The sequence below is a fragment of the Anabrus simplex genome, chromosome 3 (assembly GCF_040414725.1).
Source record: "Anabrus simplex isolate iqAnaSimp1 chromosome 3, ASM4041472v1, whole genome shotgun sequence".
Lineage (NCBI taxonomy): Eukaryota > Metazoa > Arthropoda > Insecta > Orthoptera > Tettigoniidae > Anabrus > Anabrus simplex.
In genome coordinates, this window is record NC_090267.1 from 427,484,997 (window position 1) to 427,508,035 (window position 23,039).

The 23,039-nt window shown below is 38.5% G+C and overlaps 1 protein-coding gene across 6 annotated transcripts in view; it reads left to right on the forward strand.

The window, feature by feature from the left end:
• The window catches only part of LOC136866455 (peptidyl-prolyl cis-trans isomerase FKBP4), a 184,173-nt gene that overhangs the window by 132,064 nt on the left and 29,070 nt on the right, over positions 1-23,039 (forward strand). For 5 of the 6 annotated variants that reach the window (XM_067143414.2, XM_067143412.2, XM_067143417.2 and 2 more), the window contains exon 8: positions 10,343-10,531. In XM_067143414.2, coding sequence (XP_066999515.1) covers positions 10,343-10,531 — 189 coding nt within the window. Of the gene's footprint in view, positions 1-10,342; positions 10,532-12,848; positions 12,953-23,039 lie in introns of those variants that run through there. The other variant, XM_067143415.1, reaches the window with a different exon arrangement.

The window sequence follows — 23,039 nt, forward strand, 5'->3', positions numbered from 1 at the left end:
AGTTAGAGAAGAGTTTGTAGAATCGATTAATCACATTTATTTAATTTTAAAATCTATTGTGACACAAGGAGTGGTGAACTGTTAGTTATTTTAAGATTCCTGCCGGCTTCACGTAAGGATATAAAATCTATAAGTGAAGTTGTTTCATTGGATTATGGTTACAGTAGTGTTGTGCACACTTTATTATATATGTTGTAAGCATTTGAAATAGTACGGACTCACAATGCTGTAGTAGTGCTTGTTGAATCATTAATGTTGCCATATGGCAACACTAGGTGTTTATACTTGGTAAAATTGCTGCAGCTGACAGATCGTGATACTTTATACTAATTCATACTTCATTCCTTGCAGGAAGGGATTTTCCCTTATAGAAGCACTGTATATGCTACTGAATGAAGAACTTGATGGTGATATTTTTGTGAAACTGCCCGATGTAAGTGTACTTACAGATGAGGGCTCCTGGTGATGAAGATGATGGTGGGCTTATTGATAATCTCAACTCTCGTCAGTGCTGAAATGAAGCTTGTAAATAATGAAAGAATCGGGATTAGTTACGATGGTGAAGGTGTGTTACGATAGGACGAAGTGCCTTTTTTTGTCTACTGATGAAAGATCTGTTTCAATACCAGATGCTGCGAAAGAATGATAAGTGATAGAGAAAAGAATAAATCAAATTACAAACCAGGATAGATCAAAGGGGCTGATTTCAATATTGGGCGACTGTTGACATTTCCGGAGCCTAGTTATAGCAGTTGAAAATCCACGACTGTTGTTGACATTTTGGAATTGTTTGCAGATAACCAGCTGATCGAACATTTAGTTTGAGAGACTAAAAAGTATGCATTGTTTATAAATTGTACAGACCCACAAATAACTTCTGATGAAATTCATTGCTTTATTGCCATACTTTTCATTTCTGGATAAAATAAGTTGCCCTCCAAGCGTTCTTATTGGGACACGCAGGATGATATGAAGACAGCGAAAGACTGTCGTTCTCTCTCTCTGTAGCTAATACGCAGGTATTGAGGGTGGGCTTTTACCTGCCTCTGAAAATGTTGGCTACTCTATAGTATGTAACTGCATCTGAAGTTCTTTGATTCTTAGTTTTCTTACTTTTGATTTCATTCTATTGTTCCAGTGAGTGTTTTGTTTTGATAGGCAACGAACTGTACATGTGTGTCTGTACTGCAAATATTTTCTGCTTTGTTTAATTTTTTTTTTGCTGTGGTTTGAATAAAAAACTGATATTGCATATACTTACGATAAATAATGCTAAGATATTTCAACATTATATTGTACGAAAACAAAAAACATGTTGCAACCTAAATTCGACTTCCAAAACTCATTGTTAAAAAAACAGGTAGTGCAAGCGTCTAGCCTTGCCATATGGCAACATCAAATATCTTATGACCTACCGGTCCCAAAATTCTGAAACTTTTTTTGTTTGTTTATTTTGGTCTCAGACATGCAGCAAAACACAATAAATAAGAATCTCAGAAAAAAGTTAATTTAGGTGCTAATGGGTTAAGATCATCCCTGCTGAATCATTGTTTTAATTCTTCAATGACTTCTGTTACACGTTGCCTAATAGGTCTTCCTTAACTCGTTCATCAGTAAATGTTTGCGTGCTGTGTTACGAACTTACGGTGCAGAATTTAACTTCGAGTTCGCCCATGTTTTAGGCCTCAGTACTTTCCATTAATTTTTTTTTTTTTTTTACCGATAAACAGGCGAGAAATGTGGCTTGCATAATAGGCATAATTACTGGTGCAATTCACATGTACCTGTGTTAGTTAAAAAAGATTGCTGAAAACATGTAAATAAGGATTGGCTGTAACAGGTCCAGTCACATAATCAAGTAAGCTAATCACAACGCACAAATACAAAAATGATACACAAAATCCCAGAAGATACCGTAATGAAACAGACTCGCGCTCTCAAAAATAGTGTCACATCGCACACATATAGGTTACGTGCTGTACACACACACACACACACACACACTTAAGTTGTCATTTCTTCAGCTACAGAATACAGTAGTCACTTTGTAGTGAAAAAGTATTTAATCGTCAATTTTTGTCGTGCCTTAACACGGTACAGTGTTCCCTCAGTATTTAAAATGTTCTGTACTTTGCTGCCGTCTATGTCATATGTAGTAGTATAGTCGCGAATTTTGTCAAAGGCGGCTGATGCTTCTGCAAACATTGGCAGGGGTTCAATTTCGTCTTCATCTTCACCCTTGCTCACGATCTCGTGCACGGCGCTTGCATTGGCTGTGGCAGTAGCATCTTCGCACAGCTGTTCTATCCTCTTTACGCCACAAGTGGTGAGCTCACCGACTGTAGTGTACGTCTCGAAGTTAACATCCCTCAGCGCGAGCTTCTCCCAGTCCTCACTGATATGTTCTACTTCGCTGACTGTGTTGGTGTCGTTCGTGTCTCCGCTTTCGCCAAAGCCACATTTATGAAAACAATTTTTAATGGTGGAGGGCGAAACGTGGAACCATGCTGACACAACAAAGTGGATTGCCTGTAGAATACTGAACTTCGTCTTCTTCTTTCTTGGCGTCCAACATACACACAGCCCTTTGCACCAGCTGCTTGCGGTATTACCCTTTAAAGCACTTTATCACCCCCGCATCCAGAGGCTGAAGGACACTGGTACAGTTCGGGGGATAGAAAATTTCTTTCATATTTCGTAAGAAAGTAAGTTCCTGCGGGTGGGCGGCACAGTTATCTACAAACAAAACTATTTTTCTCCCTTGAGCACGCATAAAAGCATCCAGTCCATTAGTGTTGGCTACTGAATGCATGATTCGAAGCAGTGTATAGATTCATTCAAGTGTCCGAGTGAATCGATTCACAGGAACGGCGAGCTCACGGCACAAGATTCAGCTTGCTCCCAGTGGACAGTGCTGAGTGGCCCACTCACTGGACGTTGACGGGGAGCCGAGTTTCCGCTGCAGCGAGACATACAGTGAGACATGGCACACCGAAAGAATCGTATGCTATAGTGGACTCTCGAGCTCAGCTCATTTGAAAATAATACCCACTTGCATTCACTGTCCTCTTCTTACAGGGAGGTTTCAATAATAGATGGATTTATTTGCAGTGTTAAAAAGGTAGTCAAAACATAATTCTGAAGTAGCTAGTAAGTAGGTAGTCTATTAGGTTATACTATTTATTAGTTTAATGAATCTTAATTGACATTTGACAATTAAACTTGACTCTAGCCTGCCCTATGACTATAAGTCATGTTCATGACTACTCAAAAGTACCTGTTTTATATTGGGAAGAACGGCGCAGTATTCTCTCGGTTCGTATGTCACATCGTTGCACGAGACTTCAGTCATGTGGACAGTAAGTGAGCCGACTGACGCAATAACTTAACCAACAGTATGTTCAATCAGAAAACCAGCGGGCTACTGTACATCTCGGGTAGCCTATACAAAATATGACAATTTAAAAAATCCTCAGCTGATAGAAAAATACATATTTTCAAAAAAGACTGAGCGAGTTGGACGTGCGGTTAGTATCGCGTAGCTATGCGCTTGCATTCGGGGGATGGTGGGTTTGAATCCCACCGTCGGCAGCCGTTAAGATGGTTTTCTGTAGTTTCCCCATTTTCACACCAGGAAATGCTGGGACTGTACCTTAAGGCTATGGCTGCTACCTTCCTAATCCCAGACCTTTCCCATCCTGTGCCGCCGGAAACCTTCGATGTATTAGAGTAACTAACATTTTTTTTCTAAGAAAGGAGTTCATAGTCTGAAGACCAGATGGCAGCTGCGAGCACTGAATGCTGTTGCTGCTGTCTTATCAGTACATACTACACAGATGCAGTAGGAGCGGTGATTCTAATGTGCCGTGAATCGGATCGCTGTATCGATTCAGTAACGTGAACGGAAACAAATGAATCTAATGTCCCATCACCACAGTCCATGAAGAAAATCCAATAAAATGTCTGTGATCATCCAGGCTTTACCGTTCGCATAGTACCGCACTGGTAACGTCTTAAAGCATCTTGGATTTACTGCTTTGCCTAGAACGATGGGGATATGTTTGTCTGGCCCGTCACTGTTACAGCACAACAAAACAGTTACGCGGTCCTTCGCATTTTTGCCTCCATGACAAGATTCCCCTTTAAGAGCTAGCGTGCGATCCGGTAAACAGTTGAAAAATAGGCAGTTTCAACCGCGTTATTGATGTTCTTCGGTTCGTATCCTTCAAGCAGCTCTGGGAGATTTTTTCCCCCAATCTTCCACAGCCGAACTGTCAACTGCAGCACTCTCGCCGGCGAGCTTTTTATACACCAGCCCGTGAAGCTCCTTAAACCGGGAAATCCATCCATTCGAAGCGGGAAAATTTTGACACCCATTCTTGCTGCGATGCTTCAAGCTTTACAAGATATTAGAATCATTCCATATTGACGGTTTTCACTTTACAATGGCGAAAAATGAAAGTATCCTCCTAATCAATACATCATATATTCCGTCATTAGACGGAGTAAACAAGTTCAGACATGTTTCGGCTCGTTTGAGCCATCTTCAGTGAAAAAATTAGGGGGGTTGGAATAATTTACATTAATCAAGCATTTTTTCAAAAAACGTAAGTCTTGCCCTAATTTGGCGACCTTTATTTTGAGATTGCAATAAAGGTTAGCTTTCTTCTTTGCCTGGATGGCATTTCCATTACAAGATATTAGAATCATTCCGTATTGATGGTTTTCACTTTACAATGGTGAAAAATGAAAGTATCCTCCTAATCAATACATCGTATATTCCATCATTAGACGGAGTAAACAAGTTCAGACATGTTTCGGCTCGTTTGAGCCATCTTCAGTGAAAAAAATTAGGGGGGTTGGAATAATTTACATTAATCAAGCATTTTTTCAAAAAACGTAAGTCTTGCCCTAATTTGGCGACCTTTATTTTGAGATTGCAATAAAGGTTAGCTTTCTTCTTTGCGTGGATGGCATTTCCATTACAAGATATTAGAATCATTCCGTATTGATGGTTTTCACTTTACAATGGTGAAAAATGAAAGTATCCTCCTAATCAATACATCGTATATTCCATCATTAGACGGAGTAAACAAGTTCAGACATGTTTCGGCTCGTTTGAGCCATCTTCAGTGAAAAAAATTAGGGGGGTTGGAATAATTTACATTAATCAAGCATTTTTTCAAAAAACGTAAGTCTTGCCCTAATTTGGCGACCTTTATTTTGAGATTGCAATAAAGGTTAGCTTTCTTCTTTGCCTGGATGGCATTTCCATTACAAGATATTAGAATCATTCCATATTGACGGTTTTCACTTTACAATGGCGAAAAATGAAGATGGCTCAAACGAGCCGAAACATGTCTGAACTTGTTTACTCCGTCTAATGATGGAATATATGATGTATTGACTAGGAGGATACTTTCATTTTTCGCCATTGTAAAGTGAAAACCGTCAATACGGAATGATTCTAATATCTTGTAATAGAAATGCCATCCAGGCAAAGAAGAAAGCTAACCTTTATTGCAATCTCAAAATAAAGGTCGCCAAATTAGGGCAAGACTTACGTTTTTTGAAAAAATGCTTGATTAATGTAAATTATTCCAACCCCCCTAATTTTTTTCACTGAAGATGGCTCAAACGAGCCAAAACATGTCTGAACTTGTTTACTCCGTCTAATGACGGAATATACGATGTATTGATTAGGAGGATACTTTCATTTTTCGCCATTGTAAAGTGAAAACCGTCAATACGGAATGATTCTAATATCTTGTAATGGAAATGCCATCCAGGCAAAGAAGAAAGCTTACCTTTATTGCAATCTCAAAATAAAGGTCGCCAAATTAGGGCAAGACTTACGTTTTTTGAAAAAATGCTTGATTAATGTAAATTATTCCAACCCCCCTAATTTTTTTCACTGAAGATGGCTCAAACGAGCCGAAACATGTCTGAACTTGTTTACTCCGTCTAATGACGGAATATACGATGTATTGATTAGGAGGATACTTTCATTTTTCGCCATTGTAAAGTGAAAACCGTCAATACGGAATGATTCTAATATCTTGTAATGGAAATGCCATCCAGGCAAAGAAGAAAGCTAACCTTTATTGCAATCTCAAAATAAAGGTCGCCAAATTAGGGCAAGACTTACGTTTTTTGAAAAAATGCTTGATTAATGTAAATTATTCCAATCCCCCTAATTTTTTCACTGAAGATGGCTCAAACGAGCCGAAACATGTCTGAACTTGTTTACTCCGTCTAATGACGGAATATATGATGTATTGATTAGGAGGATACTTTCATTTTTCGCCATTGTAAACTTCAAGCTTTTACATGCAAAATGTTACCATCCACAGGAATTCTCGATGCCCAAGCTTGCTGACACCAAGGAAAGAGGACTGCTTCTATATTCGAATATCTTGATTCCTTCCCTGTTTTTCTGTTCTTTGTTGAGGATCCACATTTTTTTACTTGTTCACGTATCTCTTGTTTTTTCCCGTATTATTGTATTCAGCGTTGAAGCAGGTAAGCATAAACGTTTCGCGTTGTCAACGTGGGTGGTTGTGTTTTTTTTTTTTTTTTTTTCTGTTGAATTTCTTTCAACTTCCTCTATAATCTGAAGTTTTGCTTGCAGGGTTTTCACATGCTTTACAGGTTGCGCCATTTCAATACTGTACTGTATAAGCAAACCAAAACTCTACTGCGTAAATTGTTAGTTTTCACCAGCTAGTAACACAGCCAACTGGATGAAACATTCAACAGAAAGCTCTTAACAAAGCGCATATTTGTGGAGGCCTTCATTGTTGGCCTGGTACAGAATGTTCCGTAAGTATGATCATGCAAGATATTCTATCAAATTAAAATACGCTAGACTCACAAGTTCAATTCCTGTCTGAAACTCCAATGACTTAATGCCCTGAGAGAAGCAGTGAAAATACGTTTGACGATACAATCGTAAAAAATTAGTAATAAACATCTAATCGTGGACATATTGTAAATTTTTCTTACAAGTATGAACATCTGACGAAACTCATTCTTTCTTCAAGTAGAGCTGTCGGAATACGCTCTGTCTCCTAACAGTTGCAGCCTTAGTTTTTTTGTGGTATCTCGGAATAATACCAGCTGTATGCGTTCCTTAAGGAATTTCATCGCCAATTGCTTTCCCAGTACTTGCTCCAGTTACCGCAGCAATGGGATGTTAACGTGAAGATCAATAGTTTTGGCGTAGCCGTCCATTCTCGAGATCTTGAAAAGTGCTTGATCGAGGATTTAGCATTGATGTGTAACGCAATTTTGCAACATAAATTATTTTGGCATAGTATGGTGCTGCTAGAAAAATAGGATGATTCCAAAGCAATGGCGAGAATATATCACCTATTTTTCTAACAAGGTTGACGAGACCAAGATTTTACGTGAACAAGACGGCAACGAGCAGAGTTATAGGAAGCAACACTGGGGGTAGGTACCAGAAATAAGAAAAGGACCATCATTCGACAATTCAGATAATGAAATATATTAGACAATTGACTGTGTATTACACACACAGATTAACATGGGATTTGAAAAAAGTCCAAGAGATAACATAGATGAAGACCACTAATGCATTTTCCTACTTTCATTAAAGACCACAAAGTTCGAACAATCAAAAAAAAGAAAGGGCTGCTACCCAGAATTTTCTTACAAATATTAGAACGATTTACACATGCCGAAAACGCATAACATTCCTTTTTAGGATAACAAGGATAAACTTTTCACAAATTAATATTTTAGCATGACGACCATAATTATTGGCCACAATTTTAAAACCTAACACCTCCAGGGTGCTTTACAAAACTCTAATAATCCAAGTAAGAGAGGGACGGGAGGGAAGAGAGGAAGATGAAAAATAAAAAGGATAAGAGATGAAAGAAAAATAGGAATCGGACTGCGCAATGCTTAGAGAGAGTTCATTCACCGGCTACTGTTCTTATTAAAAGTTTCGTCATATTATGTCGACGGTGGTCACTCTTAGTCCAAATTAAAGATTTTCATCTTCATTTCATGACATGAAAATTTTAAGTCCGGAGAAAATCGAAACAAATAAGGCACTAAATAAGGCCTTCAATAAGTAGAATGAATATACTGGCATATGCCTGAAAGGGCAAATTTAGTTTTTGCAAAATGAGGAGTGAAGTGTTAGCTCACCCAGTGTCCGATGATACGATGTTTCCAGTTGGACAGAAAAGACTTGCGCTTCGTACGGCAAGTCGCACAAGGTCAGTGGCCCCTCCACTCACACACACTGTATACAATTCGATGCCAGGCTGGTGAGACGAGCAAGGCAGTGCATTATATATACACCAGGAAGCGAAGCCCAGTAACTTCGAGAAGTTTTGGGTGACATAGCAGATGACGTAGGCCGTAGAATGTAAACACAAGAGTGGCAGTCAGTATGCAGTGAAGCACGGGAGGAAAGAGACGGGTGAGCACAAAATATGATTAAACCATTAATATATAGAAACGTAGATGACAAAAACAGGTTATAACAAAGTAGAAAACAGATGATGCAGTAGAAGCGTAGATATTGCCGGAGTATGAAGAGACGTAGATGCGGAGATTATTCCAGAATGTCGTGGAAACGTAGATACAGAGGTTATGGCAGGAGCTCATTACAGATGGGACTGAAATTTCTGGACAGTTGATGCGGGAAATCATTTCTTCGAGGAATGGATTACGCAGGATTTTTTATACATGTTTTAATTGGGATGTTCGCTGCACCCTGTAATTTGAACGAATACGGGAAAATGTAGTTTCGGGGAACAGGTAATAAAGATTTCACTGTATATATCTAAACTAACATTTACTTATATACACACACAAAAGTACTTGTTTCGAGGAAATTAAATTCTCTTCTTCACCTTGTTGATAAAATCACATGCTTCAAAGACCTTATTTAAAATGAATTTATGTGCTAAGATTGTGGATAAAATGACAGTGCAACACAACAAATATATTAAAAATTCAAACATGAAAATCTTTCATGTTATGTCCCAATTCTATGAAATGTCTGTATGTGATGCATTGAAATACAGGTGGTTGACTTTCTGCTAAGATATTGTAATGAATAAGCAGAGAGTCTCAACACCAAGCAGTGGGACTACAAAAGCCCATTAATAATGCCACATTTAAACACTATTGATCAACAGTCAGCCAGCTGTATTTTAATACATCGCATAGTCATTTTATAGAATCGGGACATTTTCATGTTTGAATTTTTAATATTATTCTATTGTTGCATTGTCATTTTATCTGCAATCTGTTTGCATATAATTCATTTTAAATAAGGTCTTTGATGCATGTGATTTTATCCACAAGCTGAAGAAAAGAATTTAATTTTCTCAAAACATGCACTTGTGTGTGTATAATAAGTAACTGATAGCCATTGATCCTATCACGGCCCGTCATGTCTGTAAGTAAATGATAGTTTAGATATACAATACGTTCTGAATTGTATTGACATGGCAGAACCTGGACACAATTAACTGTAATAAAGTCAATATGGATCATTTGTGGCCATCGTGGTCAAGTTAATAGATATTCCACCGGGCGAGTTGGCCGTGCGCGTAGAGGCGCGCGGCTGTGAGCTTGCATCCGGGAGATAGTAGGTTCGAATCCCACTATCGGCAGCCCTGAAAATGGTTTTCCGTGGTTTCCCATTTTCACACCAGGCAAATGCTGGGGCTGTACCTTAATTAAGGCCACGGCCACGTCCTTCCAACTCCTTGTCCTTTCCTATCCCATCGTTGCCATAAGACCTATCTGTGTCGGTGCGACGTAAAGCCCCTAGCAAAAAAAAAATAAAAATAGATATTCCAACATGAGTCTCATTGAACACTTGCAGATGTTCTGATTGACGAATGAAACATCTCTGAAGTGGAGGCCTGTTGGCTAGTCAGAAGTGTACTCTGAAAGTGTGAGGCATACAGAGGCTATCCCAGATACTCAATGGTTTCTTTGTGTGAAAATCTGAGATCAATGTACAGTGCCCATTTCAATTTCAATTCTGCTTACAGCATCCATGTGTACAATGAGACATAAAGTAGATGTGTATTACTGTTAAAAAGGATGTGAGTTGTCTGGTAACACATATCATTATGAATGCAACTTGTGCAACAATATGTGTTCCAATTGATGTCCCTCTGATCATTTTGAGCAGTGTATAGAACACTAGTTTTTGTCCATTATAAGTTACCATACTTCATGCAATTGGTGAAACATTGTTCAGCTTGATGGGTGTGAATTAAACAGATTGTCTGCATGTTGGGACTTTTTTAATTGACGTGTAATTTAATATGATTAATTTCAGGCTAATTTAGGTATGGGCGAACCTGAGTTGGGTAAAAAGGACTTTGAAGCAGTTTTAGGTATTGAACCTAAAAATGCAGCCGCTGCAAACCATGTTGCAATCTGTGTGAAGGCAATGAAAGAACAGAAGAGCCGGGAAAAGACTATATATGCCAATATGTTTGAGAAGTTTGCCCAGAGAGACAAGGCGGTGAGTAGCTTTTATTTTTGAATAAGGAATGGAAATCGTGATGGGTTAAGCAAAAAGATGCTAACCATTGTGTGGTAAGTTTACATACATTGGTTACGAAAAGATACAATCTGCAAAGCTTCATATCAAGAACTATCCATGCTTTCGTCTAATGGCTTGCATTATTAATGTTGTTTTTATTATTATTAATGTTATTATTATTATTATTATTATTATTATTATTATTATTATTATTATTATTATTATTATTATTATTTTATTTACTCTTCAATATTCATGGGATATTAATTAATTCTATTCTTTTTACTACAAATACATTGAAAACATGTTTTTTTAAAGTTCATCACTATCATGAATGGCTTTTTTGATTCCTGTCTTCTACACATCCTTGTTTCTTTCCCAATATCTGCATCTATTTTAGAACTCCTTAATTGTTACTGAAATTGGCATCATTTGGAATGTAAACTGTGTCTTGTGAAAAACTATTTTAGAAAGATTGCAATGATGAATGTATCTCTAAGTTGATTACCACTAATAAAAATACAGTAACTAAATGTAACCACCTAAATCAGAATAATGGTGGATAGTAAGAATTTTATTTAGTCTTTGTAGATTTAAACTTTGGAACAGTAGGTTTGTGATTCTCACAGAGCTGAGTCAACCTGTTCCAGATCTTCATACCAAAGGGAAATTTAGAGCACAGCCAGCAATTCAATCTTTGAGAACCCAAGCAGCAGTCATTTGTGTTTATTCTTGGACCTGGAAGAGAGAGAACTTATTTGGCTCTACATAAGTAGCAGTTACACCTCTCTGTTGTGTATATAGACTCTTTCCATACTAATGTGAGATGCAAGAATAACTTTGTGTGAGAAGTGAGTTTCTTCCATCTTGCAGACCAATGACTTCATCAGTCCTTTGACATTTGATAAAAACATTGTGAGTTTGGCAGGTTAAATATTTTTTAAAAAAATCATTTGATCAGGTCAGGAAGCAGGTTGGGAATGTATACATCATCAAAGAACAGAAATTAAAGGAGGAAATGCTTGCAAACAGATCGTCAGCTCTCCTGTTTTTATGAAGGAGAGGGTTGACTGCTTTGCAGGAGTCTTCATTATCGACATGTTCGACCAGCTGCTTATTTTCTCTTAATCTGCCTTTGCTTAAGAGTCTGGTTTAGCTGTTAACAGAATGAAACTGTTGATTACTCCTAAATAACATTTTATTGATCTAAGAAAATTGGAGAAGGATGAGAATTGAACTGCCAGATCTGCTACACCCATATGCTTATCGTATTTACATGCGACTTTTGGCTTCAGAAACACTTCATTTTATTCTCACTTTATCTTCCTTCTTACCTCTTGGTTTAAATTATTGTAGTAAGTGTTGAGCTTAGACATGCTGCAAATGCGTGATCATTATTTGTTTTTAATGCACTTGCGCACACACACACACACACGCACATTATCTTCTACCATTTATTTAATCATTTTCTGCTGTGGAATATGGCAATTCCTCCCTCTACTGTATTACAGTTCCAGTAAGATAGTACCATATGTTTAGGAGCTTTAGTGCTAAGTCATACCGTCTGTAAAAGGGTGGAAACCTGTTACATCAGTTGTACTGATTAAAACGATTTGTGATGTAAATGGCAGATTGAGTCAAGGAGGAAAACTTGTACTGAAGATCTTCATAATATGGAGAAAGAGAGATGCAGAACATCAGGAGAGAGGAGGGAGGGGGAATATATATACACACACAGGTTGTAGAAGATAAGGAACTTAAGATCAACATCTTTCATTTCACCATCAAACTACATTTGATTGTTTCACAGTTTAAAAGTCCTTAAACACCTTACATGGATCTTTCCGCCTTCTTGCCCTAGAAAATTGAAGTTGGCCGTCAGCTGGTGCACAGGCCTATAGATGCCCCTGGCCTTAACATTAGATAGCCACTCCTTTTTTTTTTCCATTTTCTTTTCTTCAGAATCTTCCATTCTCTTTTCTTGAGAATCTTCCCTTTTCCCATGCCCCATAACCATCTACTTATGGTTGCCTGGTTCTACTTCCTCGTAGAACAATCACCACCACAATCACCACTTGTCAACAATGATCACCATTCTTATTATATTTTCCACTGACTAAAGCTGCAGCCAAAAATGTTGGTCCCGTGTCTTTTTTTAAAAAAATCTTGCTAGTAACTAGGTAGCAATACCTTAGATTTGGACCAGAAGAAATTTGCGCCTTTGAATATGCCAGTGGCTCAACCAATATGAAAGAACTGGCCTATTATCCAACTTGATGAATCTTGGAATTTCTAGGACATAACCAGAGGTTCTATACACCAGGAATGATGTTCAGGGAACTGGCAAGGCCATAGGCATGTTATACTTTCTACTTGAAAACTACTTTGATTGGGCTGCATTTCTTCAGGTATGTGATCTCAGAATTGTTGTTAATACCCTAATGACAAATGATTCTATAAGAAATTTCAACTTGAAAATGGATTATTTTCAGAAATACTATGATTGAGTAGCTGTCAGCACTGGCTAAGTTTGCAGTTACAAAGTAGTCGGCGTCATCATTAACTTCAATAAATAAGTTACGCAGAAGTTCGCATATTTATAAGACTGATGGACATTTTTTTTTTACATAGTATACACCCTTCCGGGCTTCGAATGGATGACCCACGCATAAGAATGCCTCCACGTAACGGTGTAAACACCCACGGATGAGATTGGATTGAAGAGCGGGTCGAATTGCCTAACGAGCTTCGAACCGCTCCCCTTCCTACTTTCTGTGCCGGCCCGGCAGCCTGAGCACTTGGGGGAGTGGTACGTTCGAAAGAAAGAAACAAATACTTAAGATGGAGCCTTATGTCTATAATATGAAAGTAGGATCTCTGGGTTCAAATGCCTAGTGGATACTGCTTAGCACTGCTACAAATGACAAGAATCATAAGATAGGGGTTACGAATACGAATTTATTCAAATACGACATATTAAGAAATTGACACAGCTCTATACAATGACTCTCCACATATGGGAGGAAAAGAAAATAATGATCCCTTTAAAATATGAGTCGCCCATGGGCGTCGTCTGCATAACGGTATGATTGAGGTTTTGCGATTTGCTATCGTTCATCCTTCCTCATTAGTTCAGACCGTTCATGAAATTTTTATATTATTCTGTCGATCACACCGTGAGATGATCTGATGTCCCTATTCACAAATTACTTGTTCTTAGCACGAACATAACCGGGGCCTACGCTACATAATTATCATATTAAAAGAAACATTTACATGATACACAAACAAACCCACATATATTTTTGCTAAACCCCGGACTCCTCATCTATCACCAAGACCACGCAACGTGCACATAGGTTCTGTTTGAACTCAAAAATATATGCACATAATTACGAAACATACACAGACATACGGATATATACACTTCATGCACAAAGGAGAGCCATTCCTAGAAAGAAACAGCATGGTTATCAGTGTCTCCGCCCCAAGGCGCACGCCTGGAGCAGCTCGCTCAAGGGCGCCATCATAATCCGGAGTCGAACTGGCCGACTCCCGACCGAGAGGTACTGTGGGTTTCTGTAGATCTCTAGAATAGCTCCAGTCTCATATCACCGGATATCTGGGGGAGATCCCTACTCATTTACTAAATACCTTTAAAAATCACCGTGATATTATCATTATACAAGTATTCTTAGCTAAGCCATTTAAACCAAACAGAGGAGCGCGGGTAGACCCAGAGCTCCAAGTCTTAATACGGCGGTACAAAGGGATCCCTCTGTCACGAGGGCGAGAGCCAGACATTCACAAAAAAAGGAAGGGCGGCCATTCACTTCGCACGGCCATTTCTCATTCATTGGCCACGCCAGATTCTTCTCTCCCTCACACGTCCATCCTTTTCATCTCGGGGACATATATCCATGGCCCACTTCATTTGCTTATTCATATTATCGTGGAATTCCCATGAAATACTCTTTTATTCTCTCCCTTCTCATTATTGACGCGGAACGTCGACTGTGGGCACGATCACTTCTAACTCATCTCATCGTAAATTCCTCGGGCATTCGGCCCTCTCACTACGTCTCATATCGCGTATCTTCTTCCCTTGGGCATAGGGCTCTCATGACCCCTTCAGTCCACCTTTTCACACTCCTCGCTCCTACCACAGGAAATATACCTATATTTAAATCTTCTGACCAAAGATTAGGGACTCCTGCCCCTGGGTCTCACCCCGGCTATAGATTTAAAAAAAAAAACACTCCAAACCATTCTGGTCAATTAATCAAAAATCACGGGAGACTTGCACATGGTCCCTCACAGCTACCTAAATAACACAACATATACCTCTCCCGGTCGGGATTTCTTCTTTCTTGCTGTACATGCACTGATTATATGTGTAAGCTAGGCATGCATTGTCTGACTGACCCATGAGTTTCCCCGGCATATACGACAGCCACGTGGGACAGTAGCTACCAACATTTTGACATGGTTTTCCCTGCTCGCCAGCACTATAGTTCCAACCACCCCTAAGGGAAAACTCAAATATTCTCCTAACCTTGTTCCCATATTTGCTAGGACATGCTACATATTACTAAAAATATAACCCTCACGATAAGCTAATCATTGAGAAAAAAAATGGGTCGTCCGGGAATTTAGCTCCCCTGAATTTACTTCAACTATCTAAAGATCAATAAAATTTCCATATAGGACATGCATTATCTTACAACATTTGATATTTACAAATAAAGCTAATCCTATCCCCCGGTTATGTGACATGCTTAGAAATTAGATTTGGACATCACTCATCTGTTTGGTGGCCGTTGTTTCTCCTTTCACGGGAGACCCATGATGGAGCTTTAGTGCTGCATGGCCACGCGGTAGGTGGCGGGCGTGCAGTCCTTCATCCCTGGTCCATACAAGTCCGACATCCTGGGGAACTCGTTCACAGCTGAAATCGTACAGTAATCCAAAATGGGTGACACTTTACACTCGTCACACGGCCTCTATTTCCAGAGTTTGCACCACGAATAAGACGGTCTTTCGAATCACGGCGGGCGCGTTCACAGCAAAAATCGGGTGGCTCACGAGACTCGAGCCCCCTGATTCCAAGTAACACTCTGGGTGATACCAAATTATGAATTTCACTGACTCATTAAAGCCGGCACTGTCTCAGCCGTATTCTGCTACTTGTTTGTAAATTATGCTCGCGGATTAACTAGTTTGACACGCAGCACAGAGACAATTCACCTAGGCTCGTTTGGCCTCCCGTTCACTTCACAAAGGCGTGCTGGACACAATAGCACTTTCAGTAAGCGGTCAAGGGTTTCGGACTGTAAACTGGAGCACCGCGGGACACAGTGTCCGTCTCAACGACCCGCAAAGAACAACTGTCCTCTGTGATGGCCAGCCCGGCCTATATTATCTTGCCCGCCGGAAGCCTGGGGGCGTAAACGTTCACGGTTCATTAAGAACAAGAGCTCCTTTCATACCAAGAATTGAAGACATTTAAATAGTGCATCTTGCAGCCCTCTGTCTCTTTCATTTGAGCAAGGCGTGCTGGACCTACGATCGGCAGTTTTTATGCAATTTGCTTCCCGCCTTTGATTAATTCATAGCGTCCTTTGGGGGGTGGAGTCATCTTTTGAGCGCGACTCTTAGCTTGGGTGACGCCGTTGTATTCACATGTGTTAGCGATATATTACATCTGGACAGCTGGTGACCTCATTTCTTCCCTTGAATAAGTTATTACATATTTTTAGTCTGGGAAACGCAGAAAATTCCGCTCTATTCAATGGTGTGTCTCACATAATTTTCCTATGTCTGGATCAAAATATCATTCCATTTTTTACGCGCCAAAATCCGACGTTGGCACCCGTGACACGTGCATAAAAAACCGGAAGTTCCTTATGTTAGTTTGGAACTCTGGGAAGCTAAGCCACACCTCGGGGCGTATCTGACTACTCCAGCATCGCGTCCCCTTCTATCTCTCTCTGCAAGTTGAGAGGGTATTTCCGTGGGGGCTTGGCTCTTGCTCTGTCTTCCCTTTGTTTTGCAGGCGCTCTTTCGCGGGTTCCGTTCTGGCCGGACGCCGCTCGATCCCCATCGCCCATACTGCTACCAATGACGCGACCTTTAGGAGTAATTTTAATGGAGTAGAAAGGCACATATCATTCCCATGAGCTGTACAGGACACTGTACGGTTTCAGTACATTGTTTTTAATTGGTAACTCAAAGTTACCATTTACATATCATATGTAATTTATAATTTTTGATGCACTAATAATAAAAGGTTTACTTACTAGTGACATTTTCTCATGGATGCTAGTATTGGAAAAACAATTTAATGATAAAATATAGTATGAATAAGGACTAACAATCATGAAGATTGGAAGTATTAAATTATGAAAATTCTAACAATAAATTAAATGACGTACTGTCGGTAGTCCAAAGATGGTTTTCCTTAGTTTCCCATTTTCACACCATGCAAATGCTGGGGGCTGTACCTTGAAGCCACAGCTGTTTCCTTCCCACTCCTAGTCCTTTCCTATCCCATTGTCGCCATAAGACCTATCTATGGTCTATCAACTGGTAAAACAAAAGAAAACTCTTTAAATATGATAAATAATATTTTAGTTTTGGAAAATAAAATAAATTTTAAATGATTGCAGATTTGTAGCTTAATTTACGAAATGAAAGAAATTAATCTTCAAATAATAGAAGTTCTCAAAAATAAGAAATTAATTAATTCTGTAACTCTCCAAATTACGGTACTCCTTTCTCTTGATACGGGGAGGTGAAATGAAGTAAACGGTTGTCATAACTCAAGGAAACAAATGCAAGTTAATTACTAGATTAATGAACAAGGCATCAGCAAGAAAAAATTGAGTATATAATGATTACATGATTAAGATATTTTAAAAAATAATTTGAAATTGTAATGATTATAATTTCAGGCCTAGCCCTCACATGTAAATAATATGTATATGAATGGATTTCTGAGGAAAACTTGTGGTACAATTTAATTATACTACATTTTTAACAAAGATTCAGATTACTCAAAAGTGAAATACATTATTTCAAGAAGGTGTTGGTTCAAACAGTAGATTAAAAGATTTGAATCCAGAATGCTTACTTTATATTTAAATATACCAAAATATCATAATTAGATGTAATGTTCGTCAAATACTGTATGTAGAATCCACATGCAGAATTAAAGAATAAGTTAAATGAATGCCATTGGAAATACTTCCAGATATAGGCTACCATTTAATTCTGTAAACGTGCTCTAGCCAAACACATAATTGAACGAAATAGACAAAAGATGAAAATTTCAAGGACTTGATAACAAGAATTATCTCATCCTTGTCTTATGGATAAAACCCTACCTGGGGTCATACCCAAACTTCACACAATCTTTCATCGCAGAGACTGAATTCATAGTCCACCAGAATCTGCTTACATCTTCAAGAGTTCCCAACAAACTAGACGTCTTTTAAAAGCAACTAAGCCGGGCTGAGTGGCTCAGACGGTTAAAGCGCTGGCCTTATAACCCCAACTTGGCAGGTTTGATTCTGGCTCAGTCCGGTGGTATTTGAAGGTGCTCAAATCCGACAGCCTCGTGTCGGTAGATTTACTGGTGCGTAAAAGAACTCCTGCGGGACTAAATTCCGGCACCTCGGCGTCTCCGAAGACCGTAAAAGAAGTTAGTGGGACGTAAAGCAAATAATAATAATATTATTATTATTAAGAGCGACTAACAATCATTGTCACTAGAGTTCTGTCCTTGTCACTCGCAGCAGCACTGACTAGACAGCAAAACTTCAGGATGTTAATACGCCATCAGGTAGTGTGCATCTTCACATAGATAACTTCATACCAGCAGCATTTCAGTGCTAATATAGTGAATTTCACTGGAATGTGCAATTACTATTGACACAAATTTTTATATAAATACCAAAATGTGACAAAGTTCCATAGTAATGTCACAATTCTCATAGCTATAATTTCATGCTGATGGTGAATTATTGGTGTTATTTTCAGATTACCTATCAACATGCTAATCTCAACTCTGGTCAGCCTGGGTGGTAGATTAATGACAATATTGTGCAATACTTTGGTAGTTTTCCATGATAAGGAAGCTGTTGGGAAGATCTTTTGTAAATTTTTTGTTAAACTAAAGACTTCCGATATATGTGAATTACATTAATGTCTGCGTAAGGGCTGTATAAACAGCTATTATGGTATTAAAAACTTGGCAAAAATAACACACCACACAATGAAGTAATCAATAACACCAGCAAGAGACAATAATTTCAGTAACTCGATATGAAATGTTGAGTTGTGAACACTGAGGTTTTTTTTAACAAGCCCCACTAAAGAAAAGACTAAGGAAGATAGTAGAATCTTCTAAAATGACTACATGGATTCAAGAACGAAGTTATATTTTTGAGGGAATGTTAATGGTGAAGTACTGGGAACATGGGAAGATTCTTGTAGTGTTATTTGTGAACATTGAAGAGGCCTTTGATAATGTTCCAGAAAAGATGATCTGAAAAAGTAAATCTTCTTGATTGAGAAAGTAAGGATACTTCGAAGTGTTACAATATCAGTTCAGCGGTTAGTGGCATTCAAAATGAAATACCCAGCAGGACGGAAAGCATCATACTTTTATAGTTGGGAAAATTCTTCTGTAGGATTGCAAAAAAGGAGGATTAAATACATATTGCACATTTGGAGTATACCGTATTTACGTGAATAATACCTGCTTATTTTAAAACAAAATTGAGGCACAAAATTGGGGTGGAGGTTTTATTTGAATCAATGTTGCCTTTTTTTCAAACTCAGCCTTCCTAAAGTTAGGTTGCAGAGATTATTCGCATAAATACGGTATTTCTGCCTATGGATATAGTATGTATGCTATAGAGAAGGACAAAAGCAAAATTCAAGCTCATGGAAAGAACAACTACTAATCAAAAAACTTTCAGGCTGTAAGTAAATAGGAAAGAATTAAATACTAACATACTTTTGAGTGCTAAGGGCAAATGATGCAAATAGATGACAACTGAACAACTACAAAGTATGTATATACAGAATTGAAAGCAAATGCATTGCAGTCCAGGGAAGAAATGGCGAGTGCTTGTGTATCATGGCCACAAAACTGGATTTCATAAATAATTAATGCTTTCTGAAATAGAATCTTCATGAAGTAGAAAATGTAATGTTCTCTTTGGTTGCGTGATACCAAAGGAGGCTTATGTGCGAGATTATAATGAACATTCAAACAGTATTGCTCCACTTAGGTCCAGTTTCTTCACCGAACGTTAAGTATTAACACTGCTGTTAAATAGACTTAACACACAAGAATAGTTATTTATTTATTTTATTTTATGCCTTTGTATGTGGCGAAGTTAGGACTTCGTCGCCATAAGACCTATCTGTGTCGGTGCGACGTAAAGCAAAAAAAAAAAAGTTAGGGCTCATGGCCCTCTCTCACACTTAACCACTACGTACAGTACGTAATCACATACTTTGGTAAAATAACATTAACAGTCCCTAGGAGCTACCTACATTTATGGAGTAATATTATAACAGATTATAATTGTTATTTTTAATGATTAATATTACCTAGCCTATCTACATCTACATCACCTAAAAATAGTTCTAAATCATGCTTGCACTCATACACACTAACATTCGTACAAGCTGGTCACGTATTTAAGAGGAAATCACGACAAGACCGTTTGAATGAGACTGTTGAAGTGCTATTACGTATACTGACAGGGAGTGTGTTCCATAGCCTTGCCCCATACACTTGGAAAGAGTGGCTGTATACAGATGAATGATTAACCAGGATCATAAGGGTAGAAGTTGATCTGGTCCATGGATAGATGAGAGGAAGTTAAAATGTGAGGATAGGTATTCAGGTGTAGATTCGTTCAGAAGTCGAAAAATTAGTGTCGCAGTATGGTAATTCCTTAGTTGATCAATTTTCAGCCAGGATAGCTTCTCATAAGGGGAAATGTCCTAAAGTTCAAAGAAAATATAAATCGTATGCAAGAGTTCATTGCCCTTTGAAGTTTCGTAGTTTGTTCTGCAGTTGCATCGGTTAATACGACATCACAGTAATAAATTATTGGAAAAATGAGAGTTTGAATAAGTTTCATTTTCATGCTGTGTGGAAGAATGGATTGTTTCATTTTTAGGGGGTGAAGAGATGCATATACTTTTCTGCAGACACTTGTTATATGGTCATTCCAGTTTAATGTGTCATTCATGACAACGCTTAGGTTTTTTTACAGACTTCTGAAAAGGTATAGTTTCACCACAGAGCATGAGGTTAAGCTGTTGTGTGATGTTTAGCGTATTTAAAAGTCTAGATTGTCCTATTATGATTGCTTGTGTTTTCTTCAGGTTAATTAATAGGCAGTTCTCTTTAGCATACAAGCTAATTGAATTTAAAGTTGAGTTCATATGGTGGATTGCTTTGTCAATGTCGGGGACCTTAAAAGTGTGAGTATATCTGAAGATCGTCAGCATAAAGATGATAGTTGCAGTCGTTCAGGTGAGCAGAAATGTCATTAATATAGATTAAGAATAAAAGAGGTCCAAGAATAGACCCTTCGGGAACGCCAGATAGCTTAGTCCTCCATTCTGTAGTCTTCATGTTTGATACAACTCGCTGTCGTCTTTTTTTGAGGTATGAGCCCAAGAGCTGAATAGCAGAATGAGCCATGTGAAGTTTTTGTGACTTAGCTAACAATACGAATATATTTACAGTGTCAAACGCACTGCTAAAGTCTAGAAGGATAAGTATAGTCAGTTTTCGTTCGTCCATAGCCCGTCTAATGTCATCCGTGATTTTGATTAGTGCAGTTGCAGTACTGTGTCCTTTCTTAAAACCAGATTGTAAGGGATCAAGTACAGAATGTTTTTCCTAGTATTGAACAATTTGTTTATGCATTATCTTCTCCAGAACCTTAGAAAGTGCTGTGAGGACGCAGACTGGTCGGTATTCAGATGTATTGCTTGCAGGAGAGATTTTTGGGACAAGCACAATAAGTGCATTTTTCCATTTAATTGGGATTTTGTCTGAAGTGAGACAGGTATTAAGTAAATGAGTAAAACTGGGCAATATTATGTTTATTATGTAAGTCATGAATGAAATGGGAATTTCATCAGCTCCTGTTGCGTGAGATTTTATTGAATTAACTTCCCTTACTTCATGCTCTGTAACGGTATCAAATTCAAATACAGGACGGACTGGGGATTGTTGCTTTAATATATTGTCAGTGGTGTTTGGTACTGTCGTTGTGTGAGGAGTGAGACGTTCCGTGGAGAAATATGTATTCAACTCATCAAGGGACACCTCAGGATCAGTATACTTCGTAAGTGGTTTGCCAATACCCAGTGACCGAAGTTGTCGCCATGTGGAACCAGTGTTAATGTTTTTGTTTAAATGCTGGAAATTATTAAATTTCTTATTACGAATTACAAGCTTAATTCGGTTTCGAAGAACATGGTACTGCTCATGTACGTCAGCTAGTTGAGTCTGCTTATAGCGTTGGTGTAGCCAGTCTCATTCTTTCATCATAGTCTTAACATCAGCAGTCAGCCAAGGGCAGGGTGGATGTGTTACTCTCACAGAACGCTTTGGTGCATGTTTGTTGTACAATTCATGTAAATGGGAATTAAATATTTCCACTTTCTCGTCAATGTTGCTCTTTATCATTGTCATACCAGGGGCAGAGTTGTGCATCTTGTTTCAGTTGTATTAAATTCATCCTTTTAAAGTCTCTAAACATTACATATTTCGGTCGGTACTTCGGCACGCGAAGAGAGTATCCTAAGTATATGAGGTCATGTTTAGATATGTCAGGAACAGATACTTGACCGTGGTGAAGTATTTTTTGAGGGTTATTTGTTATTACTAGGTCTATGAATGTATCAGCGGAAATAGTGGAAGTATGGACGTGGTGGGTGGGTTTAAAGGGTAATACAGTCATGTCACAGGATTTAAAAATATTTTGTAGTCGTAAGGCATGGTTGTTCAGAGTTAATAAATTGGTGTTAAAGTCTCCAAAAAGTATCACGTGCTCGTATGATGGTAGCAGTCTCAGTAAACTGTCTTCTAAGTAATGGAAGCCTCGCACTGCATCAGGAGGCCTATATACTACACCTACAAGTACTTTTACAAAATTGACAAGCACCTCTACAAACATATATTCAGGAGCCGTTTTTACAGCAGGAGTAGACGTGTGAATAACTTTACTCTTGAGCATTGATTTACGATATAGGGCAACCCCACCACCTCGTCTGTTCCTCCGATGATGCCTGTGAATATCATAGCCCGATATGTCAACCATGCTTGAGGGAATCGAACTACGGAGCCAACTCTTGTTTACAGCAGCAATATGAATTGGACTGTCTTCAGATATCATCTTCAGTTCGTCGAGGTGAGCAACGATGGATTGGCTGTTGACATACGCAC